Source organism: Dendrobium catenatum, unplaced genomic scaffold (assembly GCF_001605985.2).
Source record: "Dendrobium catenatum unplaced genomic scaffold, ASM160598v2 fragScaff_scaffold_630, whole genome shotgun sequence".
NCBI classification, from domain to species: domain Eukaryota; kingdom Viridiplantae; phylum Streptophyta; class Magnoliopsida; order Asparagales; family Orchidaceae; genus Dendrobium; species Dendrobium catenatum.
The window spans coordinates 232,268-246,587 of record NW_021319092.1 but is presented as its reverse complement, the minus strand read 5'-3'; the positions used below and the strand labels follow the sequence as shown (position 1 = coordinate 246,587).

At 35.0% G+C, this 14,320-nt stretch overlaps 1 protein-coding gene across 1 annotated transcript in view; it reads right to left on the bottom strand.

The window, feature by feature from the left end:
• LOC110112013 (mitochondrial carrier protein MTM1) overlaps nucleotides 1-14,320 on the bottom strand; it is a 60,291-nt gene that overhangs the window by 8,880 nt on the left and 37,091 nt on the right. Inside the window, exons 5-6 of the mRNA XM_028695403.1 lie at nucleotides 9,190-9,360; nucleotides 7,634-7,724 (exon numbers count right to left, since the gene is read on the bottom strand). Of these exons, the coding sequence (XP_028551236.1) occupies nucleotides 7,634-7,724; nucleotides 9,190-9,360 (262 nt within the window). The remainder of the gene's footprint in view (nucleotides 1-7,633; nucleotides 7,725-9,189; nucleotides 9,361-14,320) is intronic.

Sequence of the window (14,320 nt, the reverse complement as noted above, 5' to 3'; positions counted from 1 at the left end):
TGAACAGGGAAGAGAAAAGTGAGTCATGTTGAAGATGAAGATGACATGACATTCATAGATACAATTGGAGAAGAAGATTCACTTGAAGACCTATTTAGTGATGGGATATGATTGCATTTTATATGTTTTTTGTATTTTGGGAGTTTTGTTAAACTAATATTTTGTGATTTTGTAGTTTGGGACATGTTTTTATTGCATCTACTTTCTTACTTTCCACTATTTTCATATATCATTTAGATGTTTTTATTGTAAGATACAATATTGCTATTATTTTCCTGCTAAAACCCTTAATTTTTCATTTATGCAATTTTGTGTCCGTAAGGCTTACGCCTCAGACCGCCTCGAGGCTTACGCCTCGCCTCACGGACGAAAACCGCCTCGAGGCTTAATTATGCAATTTTAAACCTTGACCATAAGGATTATTAATGAGGATGTTGATCAGACTTCTATGTTTGATATCAGACCACCCATCTGACATAACTATTACTCTTGTTTGGGCCTAAGTTCTCTTAATTTCTTCAATGCTTTTATCAGTGATTTTCAACTCCTTCAGAATCTATTTTCTCAAATCATATATGGTTGGAGGTTTGAACCCTCTCTCAAATGCTCCAACTGAACGAATCAGTTGTAATAGTCAGGTGCTGTTGCAACATTAAATGGAATTGCATTTTTGTAGAAAAATATGCCTATATCCTTACACTCTTCTTCGTGCCTCCCTTGCATTTTATGGGGTAAAACTTCTATGTAGTAGGAGGCATATCCTTTGATGTGTCCACCATATAATAATCCATAGGCCCTCCAGCACCCCTTGCGGGAGTTTTCGGGGGCAGCACCCCCAGGACAAATTTTTATTGTAAAAGCAATTTTGAAGTTCGTAAGTCAATTGTATAAAAAGATACCAAGCGGTACCGAGAATTGTTGCACCGAGTAATACCGAGCAGTACCGAGCATGTACTTAGCGATACCAAGCGGTACCGAGCAGACAGATCGATTGTAGAATCTTACTCAGCAGAATATGTGGAGGTTCTTATGGCAGAACAAACTGATCTTGTATTTCACAATAAGGTGATAGATGGAACAACGAAGAAGAAGAGCTTTCAATGGTCGGTCGAAGGAGACTTCAGCCCAACTCGCGATAGAAGAGAACTCCAAGCAATAGGCGAAGAGCAACTTATGGTGGAAGGAAGCCGACGTAGGTCATATGGAAGGAGCTCAGGAAGAGGGGTAAATGTTGCTCAAAGAAGAAGGGAGAAGAAACCTAGTTTATGTTTGAAAATGGCCGAAGACGCACGGGGGTGGCAGGCCGAACCGAATAGATATATATTAGGTTAAGATTTTTTTAATTTTAAGAGCCGGACGCCGCTAAAGCATGAGGCGAGGTACGCCTCAATCAACTTGAGGCGTACGCCTAAATGTCGGTTCTCATTGCGTAGGCTTTGAGGCTTAAAAGTTCAAAAATTGGCTGAGGCACGCCTCTTATTGCACAATTTTAAACCATGTTTTAAATGTTTAAACATTTAAAATTTTAAAAATCAAAACTCAAATGTTTTCCTAGTTATTTTTAAAGAAGTCATTTAGTAAGAGAGAATTAAATAAGGAAATAAAAATCAACTTACAAATTTAAATTCTAACCAATGATATTTATCTTAAAAAAGGAGAGGTTTTTGAAATCCGAGAGCTCGACCTAATGTTTTGATGATTACAAATATTATTGGTGTAATTATTTACTAGTTTCTATTATATATTATTATCTATTTCTTGTATGCTACTAATCATTTCAGCTATAACATACAATGAGCTAGATTAAAGAAGCAAATTCAAAATATTGTTGTGTTAAGATATAATCAATTCGTAATAAAAGAAAATGTACTTTTTTTCTTTTCTTGATTCATTTATATAATTAGGTGTATGTTAGCAACACAACTAAGAACATACTCATAAGGGGGGATAAAAATTGAAAACTTGAATTTTATGGTAAATCATATCATGCGGTCTCAATCGTACAGTACGGTCCCAATCGTACAGTATGATCTCAACCATACAGTACGATCTATTAATCTAAAAACTAATTCATGTATCCTATTGTACGATTAGAAAAATTAAATTTAAATAATCTGTTTTAAACTGAATTCAAATTAAAATTATTCTAAATTTCTCAAATGAATCACTCTTATTTGCAAGGAACTTAACTCAAATGAACCTCAAATCATCAGCAACATTTACATTCATAGAAAACCACATCAGTAGAAAACTTATTAAATTTTATACTTTTATCTCAATGTTTATCACTGACGCTTTTGCTTGATCTTCAAAAATCTCATGGATTGTATGGGTCATCAACGTTAGTCATCATTTCCATCATTATCAAAATCACTACTTTCCATATGATTAGGTTTTAGTGAGATTATTTTCTACTTCATCCTTTCACCCGTATCTACATTTCTTTGACTAACTTTTTGCTTGTAGGCAATCAAAAATCTAAAAAATTATCAAAGGAGTAAGAATTAAGATCTTTAGATTTAAAAATAGCAGTAACATTAGCATCTCAAGATTTGTGTAAATAGCATTTTTTTTTTTTGCATTTGCAATATTTCTATCTAAAGCATACAGAGATGTAATGATTTTTTAAAATCTAGTGTACATATTCAAGCAAAAGTAAATTCATACAGAGATGTAACTTATCACAAATTTTTTTTATCACTAGTATTAAGCAAACACACACATGCAATCTTTAAATTTTAAAGGACAAAAGAAATAGTTAAAGATAATTTGCATTCAACTGAGCAAGATCACGATCTTCTAAACTCCAGTAAAAAAATTGATATTTCAACTTTAGCACCAATAACAATTCAATAAAGCAAAGAGTAACCAATTTAAATTATGTGCCACATACAAGAATCAATAAATTAAAGAAAAGTGAACATTCGAATCTTTCAGAAATTAAATACAATATTATCAAATAACCATGATTGAGTAATAGAATACCCTTTTGAGTTGTTTTCATTTCCAAAATGTGTTATGTAGATCTACTCAATAGTGAGAACTCTGTTCTGATACCATTTGAAAGTACAATGACACATAAAGAGGGGGTAAATTGGTGTTTTTAAAACTTTTTTCTCCAAATCAGAATATTATGCAGAAGCTTATGAAAAAAATTCAAAGCATAAACAAAAAGCTTTTTTTTTTACTTTAGATTTTTTTCGCTTTTAAATATGCAAGAGTTTACCCATAAGTTTAATAATCACAATTTTCACAAAAATATGTAATGTAAACCAAAAACACATGAAAGTAAATACAATAAATTAAAGGAAACGCAAACCAAATTTTTAAAGTGGTTCAATCGAAAAACCTACCTCCTTCAACCTCCCGACACAACAGAAATGTCGCTCCCTACTACTCCTTGCACGGAGGAGATGTCAATCCCTCCTACTCCTTGCACAGTCGAGATGCTGCTCCTCCTACTCCTCGCAATGGCAAAGATGCCGATCTTCTAGCCTCCTCGGCTAGTAAAATCTTTCGCCCAAAGATTTTTTTTCCTAGCGTTCTTCTCCAAGAACCCCATAATCACAAAACAAATGACCAAAGATGCAAGCCAGTATGAATAATTGTGAAACTCTATCCCAAATTAATTCGCCTCTCTTACAAGCAAGAAGACACTTCTCCCTCTCTAAAGCTCTCACTCAAAAAAAAAACCTCTTTGACTACTCAACACAACCCCTCAGGTCTTGTGTGAAAGAATTAATATGGGTTATTGAAATAAAACCCTAATATTCAATTTAATACTTTTGATCGTACAGTACGATACTATGGTCATACTGTCTGATTAGTTCAATTCTCATCACAGATTGTCATATATGATATTAAACCGTACAATTCGATCAATTATATCGAATCAAGCATAGTCCAAGACAAACACAGGTTCAGCCATTGATCTCATGGATAAATCATCATGTCTAATTTAGAAAAAATAGTATGATATTAATTAGGATTTGATCCTGATTCGATTTATTAATCTATAGTATAAAATTCAATAACATTCATTAATCATGATAAGTTCATACTTTTATAATTTTGATAACATAGATTTGACTATGAGATTTATCAAAATAATTTATCGTCCTGTACGATTAAAAATTGGATAGTACAATTTAATTTATTTGATTTAATTAAATACTTGACTTAATTTCTGGATTAACATATTGTACAATACGATTGGACAAAAAATTCAAATATTTGATTTACATCCCCCATGTGATTGTGTGCTCGATTGTCTTGTCAACATACAGCTAATTACATAAATGACACAAGGAAAAAAAAAGCGGACTATTTTATTACATATTGAATAGATCTTAATGCTATAATATCTGGAGTCTTCTTCTTAAATCAAGCTCAGTGTATGTTATACCTGAAATGGTTAATATCAAACAAAAGAAACAGAATATATATATATACATATATATATATATATATATAACAGGAACTAGTAAATGATCACACCAATAATATTTGTAATCATCAAAACATTAGGTCGAGCTCCTAGATTTCAAAAATTGACTAATAGAACATTGAGGAAAACCTTCATGCTAAAGTTAGCTTTGGAGTGGTGGTTAGAGGATGCCAAAGTCGCAGCAATTGTTAGACAAGCATTTCTATGATGCCAGTTATCAAGAAAGGCAAGTTAAGGAGTGATGAAGATCTCTGTTTAAAATTGCGCAATTAGAGGCGCGCCTTGCGCAATTCAGCCCTCAAGCGCCTCAAAGCCCATGCAATTCTGGCTCCAGGTGAGGCATACGCCTCACGAATTAAGAGGCGCGCCTCTAAGGCGCTATTGCGCAATATCATGTGAGTTGCACGCCTCTTTAAATCAGGTCCCACCTACTTAAAATGACTTGTTTCTCCTGTTATATCATTCGGCTCTAGTGAACCGAAAAAAATCCTCCCGCAAAGCAGCTGGTCCGTTCACAGAATTTCTGCTCGGCTCCGCTCGGTTTGTTGTCTGTCGCCTCTCCCGCCGGCGCCACCTCACGCCGGTGAGCAAGAAGGGTCCGGCCACCCTCTACAAGCATTCCATTATAGGTTTTAGGTATTTTTTTAAGTTCAAGAAAAGTATTTACAAGTTATAAAAATCTAGGGTTTTCTATTTTTTTATATTTTTTTATATTTTTTTATGTTTTCGTATTTGTGCATTAGGAAACATGGTTAGCGAAAAGAAAAAGACAAATACGTCATTGCGACGTGACCCTTCTTGGAAATACAGTGTACAAGTTGATGTTGGAGGCAGCGAGAAGACGTATGTGTATTTAAAATACAATTTTTGTGAGAAAGTGGTGAAGGGCGGAGTAACCCACATGAAGGAACACTTATCATGCTCTCATAAGAACGTAGCACTGTGTGCAAATGTGCCGGACTAGGTGAAAGATGAAATTATTGCTTACATGAAGAAAAGTACCACTGCAAAACACTTACAACATGAGCAATTTGATGAAAGGGTCGAACATGGTGCTTACTTCGGGAGCGAGAGTGGAAAGGGCTCTTCCTCCACTATACATAATAGAGGTGCACGGGGTCCGATGGACCAGTATATGACTAATCCAGGAGAGGTTAGAGGACAAGCAGAGATGATGCCTGCGGCTAGTGTACCAGAGAGGGTCGACGCCAGGTTTGCATGCATATTAGCATAATTTTGTTTGAGAATGTCATACCATTTAATGTTGCGACATCGCCGGCCTACTTCAATATGCTGCGGTCTGTAGGGTTGTATGGGAGAGGGTTGAAGGTACCTTCCATATACGAGTTGCGAACATGGATTTTAAAGGAGCTGCAGAACACAAAGCGAAGCATTGATGAGATTAAACGGACATGGATTGAGACTAGTGTTACAATTATGTCAGATGGATGGTCTGACATGAAGAGTAGGGACTTGATTAACATCCTTGTCAACAATCTCTACGGCACGGTGTTCTTACGATCAGTTGAAGCTTCAGATGAAGTTAAAAATGTTGCATTCATTTTCAATTCACTAGATGGGATTATTGAGGAGATTGAAGAGCAATTGGTTGTTCAGGTGGTGACTGACAATGCCAGTGCATACAAAACAACTGGTCAGATGTTGATGGAGAAGAGGAAACACCTATATTGGACCCCCTGCACAGCACATTGTAAAGATCTCATATTGGAGAAACTTGGTGATTTACCTCAGCACAAGAGCGCTCTTTCTAGGGCGAAGAAGATCACAAAGTTCATCTACAACCACTCATGGGTCTTAGCCTTGATTAGAAAGTTTTCAAAGAAGGAAATCATTCGCCCTGTAACCACTATGTATGTTATTACATTTGTGCACTGCAAATCATTATCAATTTCTAATGGTGGATCCAATTTGGTGATTTCACCCGAGTTACAGAATTTTGCTATTAGAGTTTTGGGCCTCACTTGTTCTTCTTCTGGGTGTGAGCGAAACTGGAGTACACATAGTCAAGTGCAAACAAAGAGAAGAAATCGGCTTTCAACACTCAGAATGAGCTCTCTTGTGTATATTATGCACAACAAGAGGTTAAGAAATAGGAGGTTGAGGAATAAGGGGTTGAAGGATGATGAGAACCCGTTGGTGTGTAATGATGTGTTATCTGATAATGACTGGTTCATAAATGATGAGATATATTTGCCATTATCATACTCACAACTAGAGGATCTAAGTGTGGATGTCTTGAGGAGCGAAGCAGATTAAGTGGGCACATCTACTAGTACCACACCACACACATCCACTAGCTTTGTAACAAAAAAACCAAAAAAAGGTATTCCACAACTTCTTATATGTTATTGCATTATATTTATATCAAGTGAGCAATTAACATGATAATGATCATTCTTATTGAACAGGAAAGAGAAAAGTGAGTCACATTGAAGATGATGAAGATATGACATTCATAGATACAATTCGAGAAGAAGATTCCCTTGAAGGCTCATGTAGTGATGGGATATGATTGAATTTTATATGTTCCTTCTGAATTGTACTTTGGGAAATCTGGACTATAATTTGTGGTTTTGTACTTTGAAACATGATTTTATTGCATCTCTTTTCTTAATTTCCAGTAATTCCACTTGTCATTTAGATATTTTTATTGTATGATAGAATCTTATTATTATTTACCTGCTAAAACCCTTAAATTCTCATTTACGCAATTATGCGTCCATGCGGCTTACGCCTCACACCGCCTCAAGGCTTACGCCTCGCCTAATGGACAAAAACTGCCTTGAGGCTTATTTACGCAATTTTAAACCTTGATGAAGATTAATAAATCCCAGCCCTAATAGACTCAATCAATTGAATATTCATACCATGGACTGAAGTAAGGCATTACTCTTTCAATATTTAGGAGAATGTAGTGGAAATCTGTCGTACTAAACAAGGTGTTATAGATAATATCACAAATATAAGATGATACATAAGCCAAAAAAAAACTTATTTCTAATATAGGAGAGAATTATTGCAAGTAGTATTCAAGACATGTTCTCATATATATCCCAAGTTGGCCCACAAATGAAAGCATACATGACATGGCTCAACAGAGATTGTTGTTCACACTTTTTGACATTTTGAAGTTTTAACCAACACACCAAGGAAAAAAAAACTCACAGCTTTCATTAGTTCTCTTAACTGGGCTTAAAACACCAAGCAATGTCTTCCATATGCCTGGGGCATTTGCTCCATTCCAAACTTTAAACGCCTGGTGCAGTTAAACCAACTTGTAAGTGAAACATTGCAAGTAAACTTGACACATCCACAATGCTAAAAAATACACCGAAAGAAAACATTAAAAAAATATGGAAAATACACGTGATATTTCTATCTTTAACAAGAATGGTAGATAATATGCTATCATGATATTCATAAAGAAAAGAGAAAAAAAATATACAACTTAAAAATTCTCCAACTTTCAAGTAAGCCAATTCCAGAAGAAAAATACTACATCTATATATACCACCAATAAAAGCCTCTAATTTAATTTCATATAATGTCACACATCTGTTACAAAAAACTAATTAGAAGTTTTGAACATAACTAGCTTGCATATTTTGTTTAAACATAGCACCCAAAATAGGATTCATGCAGCTGACCCCACGTAGTGGGACAAAGGCTTTTTGTTGTTGTTGTTGTATAATCAACATGTCCATTTCATGACATCTCCAGTATTTATCACTTCATCTCTAATATTCATCAACTTGGCCACCTCCTAACTTTATTTCCTCTGCTCAACTTTCAGCATACATTCCAATCTTCTTTTGATTCCTCTGCCTCCATTAAAAAATTACCATATTCTTTTAACAACATTTTTCCTGAATGATATAAACATTTCCACAACCTCCTGCATTACAAACAATGGGTTTATGATTTTTGCTCGGTTTTTATGAATAGATTCGAGCTAAACATATTATCGAACATAGCCATGTATTTTACTAGCCTCTACCTAGACACTCTCAATGGCAGGAGCTTACTTTAGTGGGTAAACCCTTTTTAGTTTTCATGTATTTATGAATTTACTTTAAAGTGTACAGAAGAGTGCATACATGCATGTCAGAATGGGTACCTTACTTAACATGGACAAAGGTTAATGCATTATTCATCGATCCCCCATGAACATATTGGCAGCTAGACTATGATATAATATTGCGCCTAAAAAACCCCAAAGAATAGTACACACACATTTAGGCAGCAATCCTAGTAGCATGGCGTTTATGGAAACTGACCAGAGCTGGAGAAAAACTCTCAGAAAGACAGGGAAATAGGTGTGTACAATGCCAAAGGATGCATACCCATGTCTGAACTTTTAAAAATTAAGACACTTCAACTCTTTAAGAACCTGCTTGGTTTTTAATGCCTTCCAAATAAACAGCATAGGAAGTATTTCTTGTCACTTTAATTGACATTTCATAAAAAAATTACAGCAAATAAAACACTTCCCCCAAAACTAACAAACAAGTACAATATTAAAAAATACGACGCATCTCCGCAACCCTGCAGGATAAAGGATAAGGCCCTGTGATCTGAAAGGCCCCACTAGTTCCTAATCCAATAACAAAAACAAAAAGATTTTACCACCAAAAACCATTTTAAAGAAAAGCAGTGAACATATAAATTGTTGCATGAATGCATGAAAAAAAAAATCCGAAACATTAGTTTAAGATTAGAACCTGCATGCGTGTTCTTGCTAGCTCGATAGGAGAACAAACAACACAAGCCAATGAGCGAGCAACTGAGCCAGCAACCAGAGGTGCATAAGGTGTTAAACCAGGAGCATTGTGCGTAGTAAAATCTTCAATCCAGTTGCGAAATATATCATAACAAGGCAAATAAATACCAACCTACATACATAGGCAGGAAGAAACATACTATTCGCATTAAATTAAAAACTAGAGATAAAACTTAGAAGAGAAAAATTCAATGCAATTTCATTCTGTAAAAAGACAGTTCCCACAAAAAAAAAGGCAAAGGACAAATATTTGAGTTCACACAAGTGTACCAAATTACTTTCTAGGCTGCTTGATTGCCACAAGTGTACCAAATTACCGGAAAAATATAATAAATAATGGAAAGGGGTAAGTCAATTTGGGATGCTTATAAAAGATTTTATCTTCGTCATGTTCTTGGAGCAATGACAGCTAACCCCACACAGCATAACTACTCATCACCGAAATTCAATTAAGAAACCTTTGCAGGAATTATATCCATAATAAACAACAAAACAATCATGAATGATAGAAAAATCAACTATGTGATCAAAGATTGAGGCAGGTACATCAGGAATTTATCAACCAAAAATCAAATTAAAATGACCTCAAAATAGGCGCATAAAATGCCTTCACAAGAGATCAAGAATTATATTTCAAAACTATTGTCAAGATTATGAAGATACCCCAAAAACAGCTGCTGAAGAATTGTGTTTCTAGGGCATAAATGGGGTAATAGGCTGATATAAAAGAACAGTTAATGGACGCATTAACATAAAAATCACGATAGCAGTTTACAGGAGTAATGTTCTTTATTCCTCTAAGAAGCCGAATTTTACAAGTAAAATATCACCCTATTCCTGTATCAAATCAGTAGCAATGAACAACTAAAGCAAACCTTTATAATATATATACACACACGCACGAGAGAGAAATTATTCTGTGTGGAATCCGGTCACAGAGGTGTGTTCGGTCGCTTACGTGGAAAGTAAATAAGTCAATTGACTCGCTCAACCCGCTAAGGCCAGACCCGTCGTGTCAAAGGCCCGACCCGGGAGATAACGTTAAATTTAGGTTGGCGCTTCTTTTTTTCAGAATTTAAGGCACGAATCACTGCAATATATAACGTTTTCAGCCAATATTTTCGCAAGTCTCGAAGGAAGCCGATAACCTGGAGAATGCCGACGTCCAGGAAACAAAATCACATGAAGCAGAAAACCTAAAACCAATGCGACTGGACGAAAAGTTCAGCTTATCGGTAAAGTTCGCCTTCTTCCAAGTTTTCTTTATAGCAATGTTGCAATTAAATTTCTTTACAGAGTCATTTTTTTATGTAATTATTTTAGGGTCCAAAGATTTTTGATGTATTTATTGTGTTTAACAAAGATGCGTATTTTTATCAACAATATACATAATGTTAAATTGTAATTGATTTTAACAGAAGACTCGATATTTTCTTCTTTTAAAGTATTATTGAGCTAGGGTACAATAACGAATTTGTAGTTCGATTTTCTTATTGCCAAGTTTTGTTGCGTATTAGTTGCGTATGTATTGCTTAGCTGTTTGATATACATTGAGTATTATCTGCGTAACGATTTGGTATACATTGCGTATTAATTGCGCATATGTTGGGTTTTTATTGCGTATTGATTGCGTATTGGTTGAGTATTGTTTTGCTTACTTACTGCTTATGGGTTGCGTATTGGTTGCGTATTGGATAATTCATTTATTGTGTATTTATCAGGATGTTTATGTTAATGAGAAAGAGGCATATAAGGCTTATCGTAATTATGGTCAAAATCTTGGTTTTAGTGTTCGTAAAGATCATCATAGTTACTGGCCAAATTCCAGAAATTTAAAATCCAAGGACTTTGTTTGTTCAAAAGCTGGTTTTAAGAAGTTGTCTGATCTTAATATCCAAAGGAAATATCGAAAATCAGATACCCGAACTGGTTGTCCAGCTATGATTAGGTTTACAATGGATGAAGCTGGATATTGGAAGGTGAAATATTTATTGAAAATCACAATCATGATTTGCCTAGGCCAGAAGACCGGCATCTTCTTAGATCATGCAGGAATATGTGTGATGAAAAAGCTTATGTTCTTAAAGCAATGACAGATGCTGGGATAAGAATCATTGATGCATTTTCCTTCCTTGCTGATGAAGTTGGAGGTATCGAAAATATTGGATTCACAGGGAGGGATGTGTACAACTTTATTTAAAAAATAAAAAGAGCAAAGATTGAACTTGGGGACACTAATACTTTGATTTAGTTATTTAAAGAACGTCAACTTAATGATAACATATTCTCTTGGGATGTCCAGAAGGATGAATTTGATAGATTATTAAATTTTTTTTGGGTTGATGGGATTGATAAGATAGATTATAATTGCTTTGGTGATGTGGTAAATTTTTATAAAAGTTATAGGCTTAATAAATATAATTTAGTATGCGCACCATTTGTCGGGGTTAACAATCATTGGCAAAACATTTTGCTTGGGGTGGCCTTCTAATCCGAAGAGACAATTGAATCATTTACGTGGCTGTTTACAACTTTTGTTCGAATGATAGGTGATAAACTGCCAAAAATAATATATACAGATCAAGACCAGGCAATGGCTAGGGCCATAGAAGTTGCACTACCTAACAGTCGCCATAGACTGTGCCAATGGCATATCCGTAAAAAGGCTTCATCAAAAGTATCGTGCTATAATACCAACAACAAAGTCAAAGGCCTCTTCAATAAGTGTTTGAGCAGATGTGACTCTGAGGAGGAGTTTGAGAATGCATGGGTTGAATTGATCATACAAGGGAACCTCCAAGATCATGTTTGGTTGCAGGATCTTTATAGGATAAGGAATAAGTAGTCAACAGCCTTCAATAAGGATTGTTTTAGCATGGACATTCTATCCACACAACGTAGCGAGTCTACTAATAATGTGTGTCATGGCATTTCTAAGCCACAAGTTCTATAACTGATTGCTTTCTGGATTTAGAGAAGGTGATGAGGAATTGGCGCCGGAATGAACAGGATGAGGATTATAGATGTAGCCAGTCCGAAATAGAACCTGTAATAAAAAACTGCTCAATATTAAAGCAAGCTGCTCAATTTTATTCAAAGAAAATATATTCATTTTTTGAACAAGAATTTTTACAATGTGTTGGTGTAATGAGTGTAGAGCTTGAGTCTAGAGATTCTTCTAAATTTATTGTCTATTACACAGAGAAAAAGGATCACTCTAAACTATGGGTTGTTGATTTTGATGCACAAAATGATAACATTCAATGCTCCTACAGAAAGTTTGAAACGATGGGTTTATTGTGTTCTCACTGCATAATAGTTTTGAGGCAAATGGCTATTGGGAAAATCCCCGAGAAGTACCTACTGTTGCGATGGTCAGCACGAACTCAACAAGATATATATTCTGGTCTAAATTTGAAAGAAAATTCTCAGAATAACTCTGAAGCTAGTAGTGGATTCATATTCAGAAATTATATCAGTAGGTTTGCAAATGAAATGAGCACACGAACGCACCTGAATGAGGAGGGTGAAGAATTCCTATTGGCTTCGATGAGTAATACATCTGAAAAACTCGATTTGATTGTTTATGGGAAGAGAAAGACATACAAGTCTACACAGGGTGGCAATGTACAACTGAAAGATCCTCTAAAGCGTAGGCCTAAAGGCATATCCAATGCTAGGCTGAAAAGCCACTGGGAGAAGAAGCCAATGAGTATGATTTCATTTTCTGACTAATTTGATTTATTTTTATTGTGACATATTGTTATTAATTTTTTTAACAGGGAAACCACCAGTGAAGAAAAACACAACAAAAATTCCTACTACTTCAAGCATGACTGAATGCTTAACAGAGGATTTCATAAATTCTGTACACTCCAAGCAACCATCAGCTCAGCAGTGTAATTTCACAAGCATGCCCGAATGCTTCACAGAGGACTTCATAAATTATGTACAGTCTAGTCTGCCATCTCCAGCTAAGCAGTATAATTTTACAAGCATGTCGGAATGGTTAACAGAGGACTTCATATCACAAGCATGCCCGTCTAGTCAGGCATCAGTACAGCAGTTCACAAGCATGACCGACGATTTCATAGCTGGGGAACCGTCCAGTCAGCCATCAGTAAAACGAACAAAGCATTCTAATTTCACAAGCATACCCAAATGCTTCACTCCGGAACACATAAAAGTTGTACGTTCAAAAACGCCATCAACAATGTACCTGAAGTTGATGATGGATATAATTAAATCAGAAAATTCTATGTAATAAGAATATTTGTATTATTATCTTTAGAGATATTTATTTTATAAGGAATATTTGTTTCTAGATATATGTGTATGGACTGCGTATACAATACGTATATAATGCGTATACATAGCGTATTTTATATGTTTCTGAAAATGCAATGTATTATCACCTTTGATTCTCCCTATACTATAATGATTGCTAAACCAGTGAAGCATAACACCCACACTCTAGAACCATCAATTGTGTAGCACCAGGGTGTACACAAATAATATGTACCATTGAGAAATTTTTTATAATCATTTTATAACGATGGTAAAATACGTATTTACATGATTCATAGTGAAGGAAAGCATCGAATCAATTAAATTCGAATTTAATAAATTTTTTTAAGAACAAAACCATTTCTGTAATTTGCGTATGGATGGCGTATTCTGTGCGTACATAATGCGTATAATAAGCGTACTTACTGCGTATTTTGTCAACCCATAGAAATCCCTCTTAATCACAAGGAATGAATCTTCAAAGAAAGAGAAACTCAATATTCAACGCTTCCTGACTCTTTTGTTCACGAGACGAAGAATTCCAATCACCTTTGATTCTCCCTATACTACAATGATTATTAGACCAAGGAAGCATACACCCACACTCTAGAACCATCAATTGTGTAGCACAAGGGTGTACACAAATACTCTGTATCATTGAGAAATTTTTTATAATCATTTCATAATGATGGTGAAATGCGTATTTACATGATTCATACTGAAGGAATGCATCGAATCAATTAAATTCGAATTTAATAATTTTTTTAAGAACAAAACAATTTCTG